Source organism: Amblyomma mixtum, chromosome 2, assembly GCF_055824585.1.
Source record: "Amblyomma mixtum isolate Tamu chromosome 2, ASM5582458v1, whole genome shotgun sequence".
In the NCBI taxonomy this organism is placed as follows: Eukaryota; Metazoa; Arthropoda; class Arachnida; order Ixodida; family Ixodidae; genus Amblyomma; species Amblyomma mixtum.
The window spans coordinates 32,606,915-32,626,733 of NC_143013.1; the positions used below are offsets into that span (position 1 = coordinate 32,606,915).

At 53.5% G+C, this 19,819-nt stretch overlaps 5 protein-coding genes and 1 long non-coding RNA gene across 11 annotated transcripts in view; 2 read left to right on the forward strand and 4 right to left on the reverse strand.

Moving 5' to 3' along the window:
- On the reverse strand, positions 1-9,267 carry LOC149358875 (uncharacterized). 4 transcript variants are annotated; one of them, XM_089571055.1, is made up of 5 exons: positions 9,073-9,267; positions 8,108-8,186; positions 5,243-5,328; positions 2,111-2,845; positions 1-1,728 (listed from the first exon to the last, which is right to left on the reverse strand). In XM_089571055.1, exons 1-5 carry the CDS (start codon positions 9,089-9,091, stop codon positions 377-379), a joined length of 2,271 nt encoding a protein of 756 aa, XP_089427181.1. In that variant the 5' UTR covers positions 9,092-9,267; the 3' UTR covers positions 1-376. The 4 variants fall into 4 exon arrangements, with proteins under 4 accessions (XP_089427181.1, XP_089427184.1, XP_089427180.1 ...); XM_089571058.1 differs by having other exon boundaries at positions 2,420-2,845; positions 9,073-9,266; XM_089571054.1 differs by having other exon boundaries at positions 1,934-2,845; positions 9,073-9,266.
- On the forward strand, positions 8,958-10,099 carry LOC149358876 (UPF0389 protein CG9231). Its single transcript, XM_089571083.1, has 3 exons — positions 8,958-9,488; positions 9,564-9,654; positions 9,821-10,099. Exons 1-3 carry the CDS (start codon positions 9,344-9,346, stop codon positions 9,996-9,998), a joined length of 414 nt encoding a protein of 137 aa, XP_089427209.1. The 5' UTR covers positions 8,958-9,343; the 3' UTR covers positions 9,999-10,099.
- Positions 9,996-12,230, reverse strand: Kap-alpha1 (karyopherin alpha1). Of its 2 annotated transcripts, none has more exons than XM_089571066.1 (2): positions 12,161-12,230; positions 9,996-11,749 (listed from the first exon to the last, which is right to left on the reverse strand). In XM_089571066.1, the coding sequence occupies exon 2, from the start codon at positions 11,739-11,741 to the stop codon at positions 10,173-10,175; it is 1,569 nt and encodes a 522-aa protein (XP_089427192.1). In that variant the 5' UTR covers positions 11,742-11,749; positions 12,161-12,230; the 3' UTR covers positions 9,996-10,172. The 2 variants fall into 2 exon arrangements, with proteins under 2 accessions (XP_089427192.1, XP_089427191.1); XM_089571065.1 differs by lacking the exon at positions 12,161-12,230 and adding an exon at positions 11,923-12,148.
- On the forward strand, positions 12,040-19,108 carry Ccdc58 (Coiled-coil domain-containing 58). Its single transcript, XM_089571081.1, has 5 exons — positions 12,040-12,490; positions 12,557-12,829; positions 12,912-12,971; positions 18,358-18,423; positions 18,531-19,108. Exons 1-4 carry the CDS (start codon positions 12,308-12,310, stop codon positions 18,403-18,405), a joined length of 564 nt encoding a protein of 187 aa, XP_089427207.1. The 5' UTR covers positions 12,040-12,307; the 3' UTR covers positions 18,406-18,423; positions 18,531-19,108.
- Positions 14,501-16,136, reverse strand: LOC149358879 (uncharacterized). The gene is made up of 3 exons (XR_016288253.1): positions 15,923-16,136; positions 15,529-15,681; positions 14,501-15,464 (listed from the first exon to the last, which is right to left on the reverse strand). It is a non-coding gene; the product is annotated as an uncharacterized LOC149358879 (long non-coding RNA).
- The window catches only part of LOC149358880 (ubiquitin carboxyl-terminal hydrolase 16-like), a 27,481-nt gene continuing 26,157 nt past the window's right edge, over positions 18,496-19,819 (reverse strand). For both annotated transcript variants that reach the window (XM_089571064.1, XM_089571063.1), the window contains exon 12: positions 18,496-18,728. In XM_089571064.1, the coding sequence (XP_089427190.1) occupies positions 18,519-18,728 (210 nt within the window). In that variant the 3' untranslated portion in view covers positions 18,496-18,518. The remainder of the gene's footprint in view (positions 18,729-19,819) is intronic.

Consider the following 19,819-nt stretch of genomic DNA (forward strand, 5'->3'; position numbering starts at 1 on the left):
TGCGTTATTGGCATTCTCTATTTCCTTCAACGTGGCAAACATTCCCGCACGAAAATACAGCCTGCTCGGCTAACAATCGTTGCACATCCTCACGCCGGTGGTGGTCACTGCAGTTCGGGATGGCAGGCGTGTGTCAAAGCTCCTTTATTGTGGTCAAACAGGCTAAAAATGGGCAATGGAGAATGTTAACTTACACTGAAGGCATATAACAGCAAAAAGGTTTCATATTTGTTTCATCATCAAGCCACGTTTCACGCGCCCCACACGCGCGCGCACTCTTAGAAAGGGGAACAGAGACAAGAACACCCGCCACCAAAGTCACTTCTGAGTCAGGTAACAGTCAGGGGGGGGGGGGGGGGGGGCAATTAGGGCGAGGCTACAGAGGCCCCGCAGCTGCCGTTGCCTTGGCCACTGGGTCCTGCACGGCACATTGCTGCTGCTGTTGCTGTTGTTGCTGCTGTTGCTGTTGTTGCTGCTGCTGTTGCTGCTGCTGCTGAGCTGCGGCTTCACCCAGAAGGTTGCGAATGTTGAGCCCTGGCTCAAGGTGGCAGCAGAAGGCCTTGCCGCATGTTGGGCAGCCCGGGATGCACAGGGGCACTCTCTGCTGTTGCTGCTGCTCCTCAGAGCAGCCCGGCTGCTGCGGTGGTGGCTGCTGCTGTTGCTGGGGGGCCTGCTGCTGCGGGGGCAACTGCAGGAGCTGTGGAGCGTGGGTACGGCTGTGACGCTCCAGCTGCACTTTCTGGCGGAAGGTCTTGCCGCATGGCGAGCAGTTGAAGGGCCGCTCACCAGTGTGTGTCCGCATGTGGCTTTCCAAGTGGGCCTTCTGGTTGAAGGACTTGCCACAGGACGAGCAGACAAACATGCGCTCGCCAGTGTGCGTCTTGATGTGGCGCTCAATGTGCTCCTTGCGTGTGAAGGTCTTGCCGCAGGCCGAGCAGCTGAAGGGCCGCTCCCCCGTGTGGATGCGCACGTGGCTCTCCAGGTGCACCTTCTGGCTGAAGCGCTTGCCGCAGTGTGGGCAGCAGAAGGGCCGCTCTCCCGTGTGGATGCGCATGTGACGGCCAATGTGCTCCTTGCGCCGGAATGCCTTCCCACACACAGTGCAGCTGAAGGGGCGCTCACCCGTGTGGATGCGCAGGTGGTTCTCGAGGTGGGCCTTCTGGCAGAAGGTCTTGGCGCAGGTCGGGCACGTGTAAGGTCGCTCCTTGGGCTTCGCCAACGGCTCCACAGTGCGTGCCGTTGCGGTCCATGGCGCACGCTCGCTCACAGCCATGTGGCCGGCCACGTGTGTGTCCAGCTGGTTCTTCTGGCTGAACACAAGGCCACAGAAGGAGCAGCTCCAAAGCAGCTGGGTGGCACCCGCAGGCTCTGTGTGACAGCTACGAACATGACACTGGAGCGCAGTGACGTCACCAAAGGTCTCGCCACACACGCCACAGCGCTGGGGTGAGGGCGGTGCCACTGTCGCCACGGTGACCACTCCTGGGCCAGGCTTGGGGGCCTCGAGGGGCTCGACCACCTCTTTCTTGTCGCAGACGGTGCAGTTGGAGCGGCCCTCGGCATGCAGGACCACATGCTTGCAGAAGTCGTTCACCGAGGTGGTGGCAAACGGGCAGAGTGGGCAGCGGTGGGTGGTGGCTGCGGACGGATCCACCATGGTGGCCGTGGCCGTCGTCGCTGCCGGTCCCTTGTGGAGCCGCACCAGGGCCTTGGACTCCTTGGGTCCCTCTGCAAAAGGCGGGATGCGAGTCAGGCGAGCCAGGGCGCCCCAGCCGAGGGAGCAGCGAGCGTGTTACTTGTGGGGCCGCGGTTAGTGGGGCGGGCATGCAGGCGGGGATGGGGTGGGGTGGGGAGGGTTCACTTTATGAGAGAGACGTAGAGAGGGCGCTTGGGTCTGTGTGCGTGTCTGCGTGGCAGGGGGGGCAGCACCCACCTGTGGGCGGGGCGTGGGTGCGCGCGTGGCGCTCCGCGTGCTCCCTCAGGCGGAAGGTGCGCTGGCACGTGGCGCAGCTAAAGGGGCGCTCTCCAGAATGTATGGTCAGGTGGTTGAGCAAGTGGGCCCGCTGGCCAAAGGGCTTGGCGCAGACAGAGCAGCAGAAGGGCCGTTCACCTGTGTGTGTCTTCATGTGCCGGCCGATGTGTTCCTTGCGCCGGAAGGCTTTGCCGCACACGTGGCAGCTGAAGGGCCGCTCTCCGGTGTGTATCCGCACGTGATTCTCTAAGTGTACCTTCTGACTAAACGACTTGCCGCACGTGGCGCAGCCGAAGTTACGCTCCCCCGTGTGCATCTTCAAGTGCCTCTCTACGTGCTCTTTGCGGCGGAATGCCTTGCCGCACGTGGGGCACACAAAGGGCCGCTTCTTGCCCCGGGGCCCCTCGGCGGTCGGGCAAGAGGACGACGAGCAAAGGGGGGGCTTACCCGGCCCGCCATAGCTAAACACCTCCGGTGGGGCGTGCGTGCGCATGTGCCCTTCCAAGTGCTCCTTATCCACGAATATCGCCCCACACACTGCACAGCTGAACAGCCGGCTGGCGTGGCTCTGCATGTGCTCGTCCAGCTCCTCCTTGAGAGCAAAAGCCTTGGCACACACCCCGCACCCGTACAGGGTCACTGCCGTCTCCTTGCCGTCTGGGCACATGCCGCACGCCGCCGCCACCGCTGCTGCGGCTGCCGCTGCAGCAGCCGCTGCCTGCTGCTGCTGTTGCTGCTGCTGTTGTTGCTGCTGCTGCTGCTGCACGGCCGCCACTTGGTGCAGGGCCACGTGCTTGTTCATCTCGTCCATGTTGTCCGTGGCGAAGGGGCACAGCGGGCAGCGCGGCTTCTCCTCTCCGCCTTCGGCCATGCCTGCAAAGGACCCCTCATCAGACCCGAAACCCAGCCCCCCACACAACCCGGCAGCATGCACGTGTCTGTGGTGTGCGTGGAGCAGAGATAAAGAAAGGACGAGACTGACCGGTTCGTGATGGAGGTGGCTTTATTGCGCGCTTAGGTACAGGGTGGCACGAACGGTGGCGGAGCGGCCGTCGTCGGCTGGGGGGCGCACAGCGGTAGGAAGGAAGTGGGCGTCTTCTTGTGGCGATGCGGGGGCTGCTGCTGCTGCTGCTGCGTGGGCGGGCGGGCGTGCGTGCGCAGGTGGCGCTCGACGTGGGACTTCTGGCGGAAGGACTTGCCACAGGCGGCGCAGTGGAAAGGGCGCTCACCTGTGTGCGTGCGCATGTGCCGGTGGATGTGCTCCTTCTGGCGGAAGGCCTTTCCGCAGGCGGCGCAGGCAAAAGGGCGCTCGCCCGTGTGGATGCGCACATGGTTCTCCAGGTGGGCCTTCTGGGCAAACGCCTTGCCGCACGTCGGGCAGCAAAAGGGTCGCTCGCCTGTGTGCGTGCGCATGTGCCGCCCAATGTGCTCTTTGCGGCTGAAGCTCTTGCCGCAGACGGCGCATGCAAACGGCCGCTCGCCCGTGTGGATGCGCACGTGACGCGCCAGGTGCACCTTCTGCCGGAACGACTTGCCACACACGGCACAGGCAAAGGTGCGCTCGTCCGTGTGCGTCCGCATGTGCCGGTCAATGTGCTCCTTCCGGCCGAAGCTCTTGCCGCATGCCGTGCAGCCAAAGGGCCGCTCCACAGCCGGAGGGGCAGCAGAGGGGGGCTGTTGCTGCTGCAGCGGGTGGGGGGCGGGGGGCGGCGGTGGTCCCAGCAGCAGGCGCAGCCCCTCGGGGGGCCCCGGACAGGCCCTCAGGTGCGCCTCCAGGGCACCCCGCTGGGCAAAGGCCAGGCCGCAGAGGCCGCAGGCAGAGGCCCGCCCCGCCCCGCCACAGTCGGGAGGGCAGAGCGGGCATCGGGTAGGGGGGACGCCTGCGGGGGGCAACACAGCGGGTAAGCCTCTCTAGAGCTCCTTGGCCGGGAAGAAGAGCGGCTTGGCCCCCTTGGGCGGCTGGTGGGTGCGTGCATGGCGGTCCACGTGCGACTTCTGGCGGAAAGCCTTCCCGCACGTGGGGCAGGCAAAGGGCCGCTCGCCCGTGTGGGTGCGCATGTGCCGCTTGATGTACTCTTTCTGGCGAAATGCTTTCCCGCAAGCAGAACACCGGAAAGGGCGCTCTCCCGTGTGGATGCGCACGTGGTTCTCCAGGTGCACCTTCTGGGAGAAGGCCTTGCCGCAGGCCGTGCACAGGAAGGCCCGCTCCCCCGTGTGGATGCGCACGTGCCGCTCTATGTGCTCCTTGCGACCAAACGCCTTGCCGCACGTGCTGCACACAAAGGGTCGCTCGCCCGTGTGGATGCGCACGTGGCTCTCCAGGTGCACCTTCTGGCTGAACCTCTTGCTACAGGTAAAACAGCAAAAAGGCCGCTCCCCCGTGTGGGTGCGCATGTGCCGCCCAATGTGCTCCTTCCGGCTGAAGCTCTTGCCGCACACCGAGCAGGCAAAGGGTCGCTCGCCCGTGTGGATGCGCACGTGATTCTCCAGGTGGACCTTCTGGGCAAACGCCTTGCCACACGTGGCGCAGCCAAACGGTCGCTCCCGGCCCTCGCGCGCCGCCCCCCGGCCGCCCCGACCCCCCGCTGCCGTGGTCGCCGCGCTGGTGGACAGGACCCAGCCGCCGTGGCAGGCCCTCTGATGAGCCTCCAGCTGGGCCCGCTGAGGGAAGGCCGCCCCGCACGCCTGGCACGCCGCCACATGCGCACGCAGATGGCCCTGCAGGCCTCCACTGTCGGCGAAGGCCTCCCCGCACACGCAGCAGCTCAGCTTGCCCGTTGCCGCAGCCTCCGCCTTGGCCCCCAACAACTTGTCGCACATGGAGCAGTTGCCGCGGGCGTCCGTGTGCACGCACATGTGCTTGCAGAAGTCGGCCACCGACTCGGTGGCGAATGGGCAGAGTGGGCAGCGGTGGCAGCTGCTGGGGCCGGCCTCCGCCATGCGCCCTGCAAGGCAAGCTCCCTTCACCAGGGGCGCCGGCGCCCGCCCTGGTGCGGTCGTGGTGTGCCTGCCTCCGCCAACCAACCAAGGAGCCGCTGCCGCCGGACAAAACGCGCTCGTCTCTGCCGTCGCACGACAACCAAGGAGGGAAAAGAAAACGTAACAAACAAGGAGGGGGAGGGAGTCTCTCGCTTATCACGCGGGTGTCGCGATCGTCTGCTTGTGTGTGTGCGCATGCGGCCCACCCGAGGCAACCTCGCACCACCACCATCACCAAGGCACGCCACCACGGGCCACAAGGGAACCAAGCCCGCTCGGCGGGACACTTACCGGGTGTCGACGTGTCCGCTGCCTGGTGCTCCACGGCCGCGGCCTCAGCAGTCCCCACCGTGCCAACGCTGCTTGTCACAGGCACCCTGCGAGAGGCAAGAGTCGCTCAATCTCTGGGTTCAAGCAGGGCTGCTCTAACACAATTCCAAATTAAGAGAGTTCAAACACACAGCACTGGATCAAGGACAGGACCTACTTCTATCACACCAAGATTTAACACTCCCTTGAATGTGGGAGGGGCAACATGAAGGCCTTCATATTTGTGAATCGAAGTGCCTACGTAAACAATTGCAACATCTCAAGTGGAGTTTATCCATCATTTGGTATCCCCATCAAGCATATTTAACAAATTCCATCGAATCACTACAAAAAGCAGTCAAGACTCATTGCCCACAACTGTTCATACTTGTCTAGTGAAACAAGCTTTGAATTTGGTTTGGTTTATGGTTTAACGTCCCAAAACGGCTAAGGCTATGAGGGACGTCGTAGTGGAGAGCTACAGATAATTTTGTCACCCGAGGTTCTTTTAACGTGCACCGACATCGCACAGTACACGGACCTCTAGCCTTTTGCCTCCATCAAAATGTGACTGCCAAGGCTGGCATCAAACGCGCGTCTTTCGGGTCAGCAGCTGAGCACTTTAACCACTGCGGCGGCAAACAAGCTTTTTATTACCCCACAATACTAGGAGACCAAATGACTTGTTTTATGAATAATCTATACTGTGGTTAGCCTTCCTTCAGCCACAGTTTTCCTCATCCAGCATACCATATATTATCACACTAGAATCACCCTTTCAAGATTAACACTACCTTTACACAATCAGAAGTTTAAATATTCACCACTCCTGACAGCCATTTCAGATTCGCAGAGCTTGCCTACTGAGGTTACTGCAACCTCTGATCACTCATCCTTTGTTCATGCCCTTGAAATGTCGTATTAAAGTTTTGTCATTGTGATAGCATATGTATTCTTGGTGCTTTTAGATCTATGCTGTTTGCTGAGTATGGTCAAGTATGTGTGTACAGATCATGTAATTTGCAAGCTTCTGTCTTGTTCTCCCCACCTATGAAAATCCACTAGGGGCCTTGAGCGTATATTCAATTCTGGCCAAAGCAGGAATCCTCAGGTCGTCATCTTGCACATTTATACTCTGCAACAGTTAGTTTCAACGTGACCTCAGCAACACCATAATGGTGGACCACACATAGTGTTAACTACACTCCTCGTACACCAACCAACATGGCAGCCACAGTGACGATAACGCAAGCCATCGATACAGGCGATGCACAATTTCTAAGTGTCAGCACCAAAAAAAAAACTAATTCCTTCTTTTTCATCTATCATATCATAGGTGCACACTCATACTTTTTACACCATTCGACATTTCCTGCATTCAAAAGTTGTCTCATCCTACACTCCCCTGCTGCCCTGCATTCCCCGAATGCATGCCACAAGAAATCTTGCCACAAAGGTGGAACTATAAACCTAGCTTTGATTAAGTAGACAAAAAGAAAATACAAACAACAGAAGCCTTCATAATGCCTCTCCGCCGCGGTGGCTCAGTGGTTATGGTGCTCGGCTGCTGACCCGAAAGACACAGGTTCGATAGGTTCAATCCCAGCCACGGCAGTCGAATTTCCATGGAGGCGAAATTCTAGAGGCCCATGTTCTGTGCGATGTCAGTGCTCGTTAAAGAACCTCCCCGGAGGTCGAAATTTCCGGAGCCATTCACTACGGCCTCTCTCATGGCCTGAGCCGCTTTTGGGATGCTAAGCCCCATCATAAGTGAATCATCCACATAGCTGAGAAAAAAGAAAAAGAAGTTAAACTGACCGTATTAGGCATGTGATATATTGAAAAGTATGACAGGGGAGTTCGTAAGGTATTGTATGTAGGGTTTAAAATTCCAAGACTGTACCTGAGTCATACGAGACTGCAGCGAACAGCCAAGTACTGATCTATGTGTGAGTAGGTAATTTATTCAAGAAATATAGACGCCATATTTGCTGTCTTTTGTTCTTTGTAACGATGCATTAATATGCATCAATCACCGCGTGGCATTTGCCTATGACCAGTAAATAATTACCTATTGAAGTTTTTTTTTTCTCATGCTGTTTTAGTTTCGACAGGTAACTGACCGCTGCGACATCAAGGTTCAGTACAGGTGACGCGAGGCATAAAAAAACTGCGACATAATCATTGCTTCTTCATTTCTTATCATTCCAGCTCATGAGAAAATCAAAACAATGAAGCAGTTATATATATCACAGTGTCTTGATGCCTCACTGGGCCTTTACTAAACCTCCACATAAGAGCCATCGCACAGCTGTTGAAACTGACACAGCATGAAAGAAAAAACTAAATTATTTACCAGTCATACGTAAATAATGGTGATCCGTGTATGCAAATTTCTTATGAATCATTACAAAGAGAACAAGCAACCAAACAAGCAATCGCGCTTTTCCCAAGTTTCATGATGTTTTAAAAGCTTCCTTTTTCTGCCTTTCTTGAATACAATGCGCTTATGCCGTTGCGGCAGTTTGCATAAAAAGAAGTTGAAAGTTGCGTTCGTCCCTGTTTTATTGTTTGTGTGCTTTATCACAAAACCATATCAGTCTCGGGTTTCCGCATAAACTGACGAAGTCATCGCCACCTTCATGTCAACCCCTCCCACCGCTGAGAAACTTACTGACGCGGTGAAAGGTGACCAGCACCGCTTATGAACGCACTGTTGACAGTGCGTGCAGTTGTTTTGTGATGTGTGTCCTCACTTTCCCTTGCCCCGCGGCACGCAGAAAATGCCGCGAATTTAACTCGGAATTAGGCCTCCGAGGACGCCCTCGCTGCGCTGTCAAGACTTACCCGGAGCCGCCGTTCAACGACAGACCTGCGATGGAAGAGCCTTCTACCAAACGCTGCGCCGGCACCCTCAAGGCAAGACCTGCAAACATCGCAACGCCGATCGGTTAGCCCGCTCGCAGCACGCGCCAACGCGGGGCACAGCGGCGGCGGACGGGCCGCGCGACGCGCGACCGCCATTGGCGCGGACGGCATCACGTGAGCGCCAGCCGCCCAATCGCCGGCGCCGCCGACAGGAACAAAGTGAGGGAGAAGCTTCCATTGCCCGATCCCTCCCTGTCAAAAGGGCCGCTTCTTGTCAGATGCCCCGATCGAGCATTTTTACCTGCAACGCCGCGACCACTCATTAAACAAACGCCCAACTTATAAATTTCATGTCCACTTTCGCAGCAGTGGCAAAGAGTCGCCGCGAACCAAACGCACGCGACGCCAGCCCACACAAGCAGCTCACGATAACTATGGACTCAAATTGGGTCAACAATTACGGCCTGTACAATGTGGCAGCCAAAGTAAAATAACCAGGCGCCCGTATGCGCCCCATCCTCAACGGCATTTTCCTGCTAGCTAACCTGGGCGCGAACGCACTCGCGGCAACGCAAAAACGGGAGGGGTGGGTACACGGCTCACACCGTGGCGCCTGAAGCCAAGTTCGCAACGTAAGCCGGGCTAGGCTAGGCTGCCTCCGAGTTGGCTCACCTCTGGCGATTTTTATCCAAACTCTTCCGCCGGCGCGCCATGAAGGAAACAAGTGGGCCGCTGCGGCCCGTGGCAGACCCGAGCCGGCGGGCCGCAGCAGCAGTCGGGCCGCGGCCCGGTGGCACGCGTGGAGAGAGAAAAAACATCAGTGACGCGCTTTCTTGCGAGGGAAGCGTTCATTGTGTCGGCGGCCCTCACTCACCGCCTCCATCGCACAGCACAGCTCGCCAAGCGGGAAACAACAAACGGAGGAAAAACACTGGTGCACTCACTCATCGAGTTCGTAACCATCTTCTGGATTCATAACGAATCCCTGGACTTCTCGCCGTGGTTAACAACTTGCCGACGCACCGAAACTTGCTGGAGAAGCGAAAGAAAAAGGCCTAATTGTCTCCCTCGCCCAACTTCAATGGCAACTTGGGGAAGCGTAGCCTCGCCCCAGACAATCCAAAATGTCCTCTCTCGCCGACCCCGCGGGGATTTCGCGGGGAGGGAGACCTAGCCTCGGAACCAGAGCGCTTTTTTGAGTGTCCGCTATTCAAGATGGCGGCGTCCGTAGTTTCAGTTCCGTGTCGGGCGACTGCGTTCCTTCTCTGCGTTGGACGCCGCAGTTCGAGGCCAGTGACAACCACTTTTGCGCGTGAACCGAAACTTCGCTTTCTCAGCCAGGACTCATCCGAAACGAGCCGTAAGCACAGGCGAGCTTTTTTTTTCTTTTTTGAACCACCTAAAGTTGCACAACGATGTGCTTGGACGTACGCAGGACTTACGCACCGCAAGACGAATGCATACGATAAATGGATCTTGGCATTATACAAGAAGTATCCCAAGGGACAAGTTCCAGACTTCGCGCCGTAAGTCTCCGTCTGTGGCGGTACTGTGGCTTGGCGTCGGTGTTCTGGCTTTGCATTAGAATCTACGTTTGCGCGTAACGATTCGACCTTGACGTTCGTCAAAGGAGGCTGTGCTTTCGTTGAGTACGGTTCGTCTACCCATTCTCCCAATTTTCCTCCTGCGCAGGTCTTCCGTGATAGAGAAGACGCGCAACAAGGCGCGCATCCACCTGAACCTCATCTTAGCTGCTTTGACCCTGTTTGGTGCATATATTGCTGCATCCTGGGGCCGGCGACGACATCAGCAAGGCGAAAGTGCTACCAAGATGAACCTAGATTGGCATGCAAGTCAAAAAAGTTCGTAGACGGCAGGGAAATAAGTCTTTATTCTCCTCTCCGAGGCTCTATGTACACAGGGGTGGCGGGGCCCCGGGCAAATAAATACAGCTTTTTTTTTTCTCTTTCATTTCTCTCTCTCTGTGTGTGTGTTATGTACAACAAGCAGCAGCGGCGGACTAGCGTCGGGGCGGCGGGCCCCGTCAGAAGCGGTAGTCGGCGCCCTCAGCGGCCGGAGCCGGGCCGAACTGGAACTGGCCGCCCTGTGCGGGCGGCGCGATGCGCGAGTCCTCCTCCTCAGTGCCGAAGTAGTGCTCGATCATCTCAAACGCTTTCTGATAGATGTCGGCGTTTTCGTGCGACTGCAGGAACTCGATCTTGTCCAGGCCGAAACACTCCTCCACAAGCACGGCGTATGGGTTCACGCGGCCGTTCTGCGCGTCTTGGGCGCCCAGGCGCAGGATGTTGTCCAGTCCGTTGAGCGCCACTTGCACCACTTTGGGGTCGGCGGCCGTGAGCAGGTCGCAGAGCGGCGCCACGCACTCCTGCTGCACCAGGAAGCGCACCTGGTCAGGCGAGCCGCCCGACGTGGCATTGGTGATGGCCCACGCGGCCTCCTTCTTGGTCTTGAGCTCGGCCCTGGACAGCACCTCGACCAGCACGGGAAAGATGTTGGCATCGATGACGGCCTGGATCTGCTGTCGGTTGCCGGCAGTGATGTTGGACAGCGTCCAGCACGCCTCCTTGCGCACAGACTCCTTGGGCGACGACAGCAGGTGCAGCAGGCAGGGCAGCGCGTTGCAGTTGAGCACCACCTGCGTCTGCGCGTCGTCTCCCGTGACGATGTTGCCGACGGCGCGCAGCGCAGCCGACACCACGCCCTGGCTGGCGTGCATCAGCAGTTCTACCAATCTCCTGCACACGCCGGCGTCGATCACCGCCTGGATCTTGTCGTTGGGGCCGTCCGACAAGTACGACAGCGCCCAGCACGCGTCGGCCAGCACGTCGAAGTCGTTCACGTAGAGGAGCCGCGCCAGCAGCGGCAGGCATGGCTGCACTTGCTCGAATCGCGGCGGCGGGTTCTTGCCCCGGCACAGGTTGGACAGCGCCCACACGGCGTTGCGCGTCATCGAGGTGCGCGTCGACTTGCTGATCAGCTGCAGCAACGGCATCAGGATGCCCTGGTCGAGCACGTAGTCGCGACACTCGGGCGAGTCGCCGGCGATGTTGCCCAGCGCCCAGACAGCCTGCTCTTGCACGTCTTCATACTCCGAACCCAGGAGGCGCACGAACACGGGCACCGCGCCTGCCTCCACCACGCGCCGTGTCTGCAGAGAGGTGCCCGAAGCGATGTTGGTGAGCGCCCAGGCGGCTTCGAACTGAAGCGTGCAGTGGTCGTCCCGCTGCAGGAACTCGACGAAGCGCGGCACGATGCCAGTCTCGATGACCTCGTCGATGGGCGGGTTTGGTTCGCGCGACAACAGCTTACGGAAGCGCTGCGTAGCCTGCAGCTGCAGCTCGGGTGTGTCGGCGTACAGCTGAGCCACCATCTCGGCAGTGACTCCAGCCCGCTCGGGCCCGGCGACGCCATCTCCGTCAGACTCCGGAGCTCCCAAGTTGCGCCGCTTGCACAGCTCGCTCTCGCGCTTCAGCTTGCGCAGCTGCACGCCTTCTTCCTCGCGCCGCCGCCGCAGCTCCTGGGCGTCGAGGCCAGCGTTCTTGTAGCGCAGCCGGTGGCTGTTGCCGCTCCCCGCGTTGCCGCCGCTCGCCATCGTCGGACCTGCATGCAACAACCAGTCAGACCTCAGTGCGCCCCTAAGTCCTGCGTAGGCTTAGCGCCCTACAGCGAGATGGGCGCCAGGCTGGCCGATTTTGAACGAGCACTCGCGCTACGACCTTTCCCGCCCACGAGAGCCCACCCATGCGGCCACCCCGCCGTCTCGTCACGCTTACTTCTAAGGAGCGGGATGACTCCACCGGTGTCTACGCTAGGCCTTCAGACGTCGTCGTCGCAGGTAGCCTTTGGACACTGCCAGCGGCCTGGCGAGCCGACCACGGAGTGAAAGGCACGACGTGAATACGCGTAGCTGTTCCGAGGAGCTGTCCGCTCATCGATAGCGAACACTAATAGGTTATGCGCGATGCGAGTGACCGTTTTCTACATTTGCCAAAAATGTACAACCCCGCATACCTTTTAATTTCCAGCACAACGCAGATTCCTCCGTGCACCCACAATCTGACCGAGATGCATTGTGGGACCACCACTCTTTCACCGTTTGTGTAAATTGTACTGCTTCCAATAAGAAGTAAAGGAAATTATTAGCTCGCAATTCTTTTTATGTGTACCCTCATCGTATTGCAAGATGATAATGTTACAAATTCTAAGCATTTGAGGGAAAAAAAAGTTTCTAGTACGAATAGGCGGCTAGTAGAGACACGCTATGCCGTCAACAGAAACATGGCGGCCTCCGCATCGCCCGGCGAGCCTGCTCCTCCATGTGACGATTTTATGGCATTCCAGGTAGCTGTTAACATTTGCTGCCAGTTTTTTTCTCTTGCTTACTGTGAAATCATTGTGTCATTTCAGGAGGTGCTCCGCAAACTTCGTCGAGTAGATGACAATATAATATCTTCTCTAAACACAACTCTACCTACGGAGTCTTTCTCGGCTGAGTGCGACCCTCCCGCGCTGTGCAAAAAGTTGTATGGGCAGCTTTTAGCCGCTTATGCGCAACGGGACAAAGCTATAAAGGGGTGCCTGCAACAGTCTAAAGAAAAGCTTGACCGTCTTCAAGAGCTGCGCGCAGCGAAAGGCGACGACCCAACCACTTTGCGGCAACTACGGAAAGAGCAATCCCAGGTCGGTGCGCATTCGTAAAGTGAAATCTCCGCGACCTAATTACATGCACTGTTTGTTAACTCTTTGCCACTTTACTTTTCAGATTCGCTTGTTGAGAAATGAGTTGAATGTTGAGGAAGTCGTGAAGGATCGCAGTTTAAAGGTGAGTGGACCAGTCGGGCACTTGTGAAGGGCATGGTTGCATCCCTCTTCACCTCCCAATTCTGGTTTGAAGGACGAATCCGAAAAATTTCCCGCTGATGCACTTTGTGGAATCATTATTGTAAATAGTGTTAAAGAGAGGAGCAGTACAAACCATTGTCCTCCAGCCCAATTTCTGCACTCCTGGCCCAAGCCTTGATAGACCACCACAGCATAGCTGATTATCACCCTATGCGATCTTCGCTTCAAAGACCCTTTCTCCGCTTGTTGCTGTCTTCGATTGGTACGCCTCGCACCCATGGTTGAGTGGAACTCTTGCTTGGGCTAGTTGGTTCATGCTTGAAGATGTAATGAAAACGGCGTGACGAAAGAGGACAAAAGTAGAACACAAATAAACACAGAAACCAACGGGGTGCTAGTCCTGTCATTTGTGTTTTACTTTTGTCCTCGTTCGTTGCAGCGTTTTCATTACATATTCACCCGTGGTTGCCATGGTGTTGAGTGTTAAAAGAAAGAGGCAGAATACCCACTTATAGATATGTTAAATGGTTTCTTTATGGTTTATGGGTGTTTAATGTCCCAAAGCGACTAATACCCGTGCCACACGGACAGATTTAATGCCATTAACCCTTTATTGACGGGACTTCGAATAATGCGTTTAATTGTTTATTTTTCTGAAATTCACATCAAATGAATAAAGGAGAACGCAAAGAACCAAAAACAAAAACATTTATTTCGGTTGTCTTAGAGATATCGCTTTGTTGCCTGTAGGCAACATCAGGCAAAATGCCAGAAGTTGGCTTTGTCACACTTTCTTGAGCGATTCAGGCACGAGTGTGAAAGTTATAAAAACAGTTTTTTGCCGACGTGAAGCATAAGTGCACGTTGCATTTTGTGCAAAACACACGTGTGATGCCAGAGCAGTTTGGGTACTTGCAGCGCCCTTTCTTCTCAACAAACTTCGTAAAGTGCCCGACTGCATCGAGGCGTACCTCTCTGCATGGGACCGGTGCAGCCGGTCCCCTGCACTTTTTAGCTTGAAGGCTGTTCTCAACTTGCGAAGTCCCCAGTGGTCGCCTCCTTGAAGGTGTCAACACTTTCCCTTCTTGTCTGAGAGCACAGGCGATCTCAGCCTTGAAGGCTAGCAAGGGCATCTGCTCTTTCTTGGGAATGTCGGCAGTTGTGGCATCTCTCCTGTAGATTAGCCAGCAGTTTACTACCACAACATCTAGAAAATGAAAAAAAAATTTGTGGTACCATTTCTTTGACCTCAGCGTTATCCTGTAGAGGGCCACCAGCATATCGGTAAGGTCTACTCCACCCATGGACTCGTTGTACACCGCTACCATGGATGGACAAGGGATCATGACACTTGTCTTCGTTTTCTTGTCATAACGCTTCGCAGGCTGCGTTGGCGAAGCAGAGGCGAAAGTTGACAAGAGTGTAACATGGGGGTTATCGAACCATTTTACGGCTCTGAGCTTGACCCCATCCACAGTTGTTTCCTTCTCGCTGTATGCTCCACGACCTTTCTTTTTCAGTTGATTGTCAGATGGGAGAGCGCAGCCCTTCAGACGGACTTCGCGGACTGTACCGATGGAGCTGATTCCGACCTTTTGCAGCACCACTTGCAGGGCCAGGCTTGTAAACCAGTTGTCGAAATACAAGATATAGCCTTTGTTTTGTGGCACCTCATTTGCCATGCGAAGGACAACATTGCCACTGGCGCCTATGTCTGGCATGCCTGGCTGTGGTGAAATCTTGCCCGTGTACACTTCAAAGTTGTACACGATCCCGGAAGCGTCGCACAGCAAAAATAGCTTGTATCCCCACTTTTTGGGTTTTTTGGGCAAATACTGTTTTAGAGAGCTGCGGCCTTTGAAAGGCACCAGCTGCTCGTCTACACAGAGCTTCTGATTTTTTGGAATATCGCGGCATTTCTCAACGAGGTGGTCAACAAGCGGTCGAATTTTGTATATACGATCCCGATCTACGTCGCTCAGATCTGGTGCTTCCGTGTTGTCATTGAAGTGCAGAGACTTTTTTATGAACTCCCAGCGGTCCCTGGGCATAGTGTCTGCTACTTGTTTTACTCTGAACTCCACAGACCAATACATTCGTGTCTGAGGCAGTTTCATTATAGACATAGTAAGTATGGTGCCCATAAACTGCTCGAGCTCTTTAGTTGTCAGCACCAAGACTTTGTTGGGGTTTTGTTGGGCACTGTAAAGGGTGGACTGCTCACAGATATGCTCCAAAATCGCTTCATCAAAATAGCTTCGAAAGTAGCCAATTGGTGATTGCACAAGTGACGTGGAAGGTAGCGTACCTTCTCATGTTGGCTGCTCTCTTCCCTTGCTGTCGTGAATAGTTCTCCATGACGCAGACGGCTTTCTTGCATTACCAGGGGCATGGTGCGACGAGGAAACAGCGGTTCTCACAGTACTTGTGTCAGTGCTGCCTTCATCTCGTTCATTGGAGTCGCATAAAAAACCTACGCAAAAATTAGGCAACGAATTATTATTAGGTATTACCAGAAGAAATTACTGATCGCTTACCAGTGGAATGTGTGCCTGTGGAATCCACTTCATCGTCACTGGAGGACGCGAGGTCAGAGTCATCACTGTGCTCCGGTGGGACTTTTACTTGTATTTTCCCATAGAATATCCCAGGATCCATGTTTTCAGCCCATACAATTGACCAGGTAACGTCTGAGGGAGCCAAAACATACCGCAAATTAAAAGAGAACTTATTCAGTTCCCGAACGCTAGCATAATGCATACTGCATAATGAAATACCGCGTATTGCCTGTTGTTGCCCACAGGCAACATACAGAAAATCGCTCATTTCGATAATAATTCACCTCTTCAAAGAGAATCAATTCTATCAGCATACCATGAAGAACTAGTACAGCTTCTCTTAAAGCCGCAATAACCAACAATGAGCACTAACCTGTTTTTTAGCGTGGTGAAGTTGACGAGACAGCTCCCACGACGAAACACGATTTGCGCGCCAAACTTCTTCTTCCTGGTAGTTTGCTTGTGCATTCTAACACCAGATGGCGCTAGAGTGAGACTGATAATATTGTTGCCAGACCAACTGCTGAAAAAAACCGCACCGAAACCGAAACTCTAAAAGGAAAAAAATTGATTTCTGGTTTGTTGCCCACAGGCAACACCCGTCAATAAAGGGTTAAGTGCTTACTGCCTTAAGTTTAATGGCATTCGTGTGGTGCCACACGCATAAATTTAATGTCATTAGCCTTACTGCCATTCGCGACCTACTGAGTTCGCCACAACTCATTCGCCCGTGCAATGTGTACTCTCGTTCCCATTCCACACGCAGAAAAGCGTGCAGCTTTGTTAGTAACAACTTCCTAGCCAGTAGGAAATGGTTGATTCTTAACTTTCAGTCATATGAGGCATCTATATCGCATTTTCGTTGCAAAGAGAGCCATTTTAACCAGCCTTATTGACAGGTACTCTCGACTTATGTGCTGACATGTGAGTTTATGGCTACTTTTTCGACTTGTAAAGCAGGAACAGCCGTATTTTCTGGAAAGTCGTTTTCACATTACATTTGAACAACATTCCCGATATATTATACTCATTAGGAATGTTTATATTCAGATGAAACTTTTGACCACCTTGCAAGCGTTATCGTCATCGCCACTTTCGATAATGGCATTAAATGTGGACGTGTAGCACCAACTCCAAAAATAATGTCATTAACAAACTTAAGGCCTTAAGCATTTACTGCCATTTCTTGTGCGCGTGTGGCACGGGTATTAGGCTATGCGAGATGCCATTATGAAGAGCTCTGAAAATTTCGATCTCCTGGGGTTGTTTAATGTGCACCGACAGCGGACAGTACACGGGCCTCTGGAATTTCGGCTCCACTGAAATTCAACCGCCGTGGCTGGAATCGAACCAGTCTTTTGGATCCGCAGTAGCGACCGAGCCAGAGCAGTGGTTCATATTAAAGGATAACAGGGCAAATAGTAAAATGCAATCTTGGAAGAGTGTTCGTGTACGTTTGAAAAATGGAAAAATCTTTCTTTCATGTCGATATCTTGTTCCCTTTCACTTTCACTCTTTTTTTCCAAACTATGCAATTGTCTGCTTACCTCTCTTACTACCTAGGAAACACTGTAGTCTTTCTCCAAGTCATCATTTTTACTTGACTGGTGGATGTGTATCCATTGTTTTCTGGTCATGCCATTTCTTGGAGCAGCAGAAAGCAGCAGTTCACCACAATGTCATGCATTGAAGCAGTATTTATCACTATTAGTCATGTGGCAGAGGCAGCTCTGCGGCTTGAAGATTTCGTCGAGGAATTTGTGCACTAAAGTGCACAAAATCGTGCCTGATTGGTATACAGCCAAGGTGCTACTGCACTTGCCTGATAAAGAGCAGGTATATTGATAAAGTCATCAACATCAGTAAAATTTAGTTTACTGTAGGACAAAGCCCACTCCCAATGGCCTCCAACCATTCCTTGTTTGTGCCATCCTTGGCCAAATTACTCCATAGGTCATGGGGAGTCCTTATAGCTGTACTGGTGCAGCGGTTAAGCGATGTGCCACTGCCCCGGCAGGTGGGGCTTGTGATAGCCAGATTGCTTTTCTCATGCACAACACCACCGTGGGCAAGTGCATTGAATTTGGTAAGGATGGGCAGGTTGTGGTGATGTCACAAGGTCACCCGACTAGATCTTAAGAGAAGGGAAGCATAGCAGGGGGCAGCAGAAAGTTAGGTGGGCGAATGAGAAGTTAGTGGGGATAGGATGGCCGCAGCTGGCACAGGACAGGGTTATTTGAAGAAACATGGGAGAGGCCTTTGTCCTGCAGTGGGCATAGTCAGGCTGATGATGACGTTGATGACATCAGGAAATTTACTAACCGGAATTTCGTTACAGAGAAACCAGAAATTTTTTTGTGAGATGACAGCCTAAACGCTATCGCATTAATAACAAAAGAAGGACGGCCACTTGAAAATTATGCATTATGTTTGCTCCTCATTGTGTCCCAGTGCATGGTGTTAGCTTTAGAAGCTAAGCACGGCAGTGATTGCAAGAACTAAGCTTTAAGACAACAAAATTTGACTGGCTTGATGCTGATGATGGGAGGAGGCAGATGAAAAAAGACAAGGCACACTTGCCAACATTACAAACGTGAGTCAAAGCCTGTATCATCATCGTCCCCCATCGTGACCCTCTTTTTTCTCCTCTTCCCGTTCCTCACTGCAGAGTAGCAGGCCAGATGTTCATTTTTCTGGCCAACCTCTCTGCCTTTCCTGTCAATAAACCCTTTCTCTCTCTTGACTGACTGGCTTGAGCGATGTTTGCACTGCATTCCACCAACCACAACGTACAACTGTTCTTTGCAGGTGTTCCACGAGCGATGTCGGCTCTTCTATAGCCCGCCGAAAGTTTGACACAAGAAAGACTGCTAGGTGCTTCCAGTTACTGCCACTACTTTTCTGTAGATAAGAGAAAACACAAACATGATTTTTTTTTTTTCCAACTTTTTAGCACACTTGTGGTGTTTTTATTCTCGCAGTGTATCAACACGACAGTAGAAGAGCAGGTAAGCTTGGCTGGCCAACACCTTCTGCTGTGTCACAGACACCACTCGACTGTCACTAGCATGGAACCAGCTCCCTCCAGCACCACGCACATAGGCTGTGTAATGGCCACCCGTCATCCTGCCGGCATGTTCCACGACTCCGTAAAGAACATACGCTGCTGGTGCCTTCATCTGAAAGTAGGCCCAAACATTTCATTGCACACTCTGTCAAGCAATGCAGTGAACTCTCTCAGCCAGTGAACTCCGTGGCAGACTCCAAAGGTCTTAGGATTTACTGTATTCAAGTGGACTACATTTGCCACATCTCCCTTATCTGCGAATGCCACAGTATCCCTCCTGTTCACCTCTGCTGACTTGCAGACTAGTAGTTCTTACTTTAACGGGGCCATGCACTACTCTTCCGCATGCATTGTAGCAATGCTGTGCAGATCCTAATGCATAAAACTATGATTAAATGATCCATTTCGATCGAAGTGTCGCGAACGGCTGAAGTGCAACAAAGTGCCAATAAATGCCTACTCTCAACATATGCAGAAGGATGGTGCACAATGAAAGCGTCTGTTTTATTTTTGTGGCAAGATAATCGGCACTGTGCACACCAATCACACTTTCCTGGTTGTTTCAACATCTACCTAAAACCATATTTCAATTTAATATTTTCTGTGAACAGTCAATTTCACTGCCTTGAGATGACTGAAAGTCAAAAGATAACAATTCACAGTGTTACATTTACAATTAAAAAAAAAAACTGCAACTAAGCTACTAACATTTTTAGCTCTTATGATCAGCAGGATGAACATCGATAAGAAACAAGTGGCATCGCAAAGAGAAATGAATTAAACATGAACACACTGCATAAAAAAAGATTCTTACAATGACACTTGGATATCAAAAACTTAATCAAGGAATGCGAGTTCCAGCAGCTGGTCATTTAACCCCACTTCTGTATAATGTTGCTAATGAATGAGGAATTTACCACTGAGATTCGCCATCTCTGAGAGCCTGTCATTGACTAAAGAAGAAAGGCCATGTAGGCTGGCGCTGAGGTGGCACTAAAACACCCGAATGGCAGCATCCTGGTTCGCTTCTCTTGCGTCCGATGGCTTTGCAGGCATGTGTTTCCTGATCCCAGTGCCACTGTCTCATCTCCTCGGCCTCACAAACTCTCACACTCAGATTCTCTTGCCATTTACACTTGCGCTCCTCTACACAGACATGCAACTCGGGATCATCGCGTAGTCCGCGGCAACGTTCGCGAAGTT

Bases quoted from the DNA above. Each gene is read 5' to 3' on its own strand.
- LOC149358875 (XM_089571054.1), bottom strand. The intron at 5,329-8,107 runs GTAAGTCTTGAC...TGCCTCTCGCAG, and splicing joins TCGTTGAACGGCGGCTCCGG to GGTGCCTGTGACAAGCAGCG. The intron at 1,729-1,933 runs GTGGGTGCTGCC...CGCCTTTTGCAG, and splicing joins CACCCACGCCCCGCCCACAG to AGGGACCCAAGGAGTCCAAG.
- LOC149358876 (XM_089571083.1), top strand. From the start codon at position 9,344: ATGGCGGCGTCCGTAGTTTCAGTTCCGTGTCGGGCGACTGCGTTCCTT. The intron at 9,489-9,563 runs GTAAGCACAGGC...GGACGTACGCAG, and splicing joins GGACTCATCCGAAACGAGCC to GACTTACGCACCGCAAGACG. The intron at 9,655-9,820 runs GTAAGTCTCCGT...CCTCCTGCGCAG, and splicing joins CAAGTTCCAGACTTCGCGCC to GTCTTCCGTGATAGAGAAGA.
- Kap-alpha1 (XM_089571066.1), bottom strand. From the start codon at position 11,741: ATGGCGAGCGGCGGCAACGCGGGGAGCGGCAACAGCCACCGGCTGCGC.
- Ccdc58 (XM_089571081.1), top strand. From the start codon at position 12,308: ATGTGTACCCTCATCGTATTGCAAGATGATAATGTTACAAATTCTAAG. The intron at 12,491-12,556 runs GTAGCTGTTAAC...GTGTCATTTCAG, and splicing joins ACGATTTTATGGCATTCCAG to GAGGTGCTCCGCAAACTTCG. The intron at 12,972-18,357 runs GTGAGTGGACCA...TGTTCTTTGCAG, and splicing joins TGAAGGATCGCAGTTTAAAG to GTGTTCCACGAGCGATGTCG.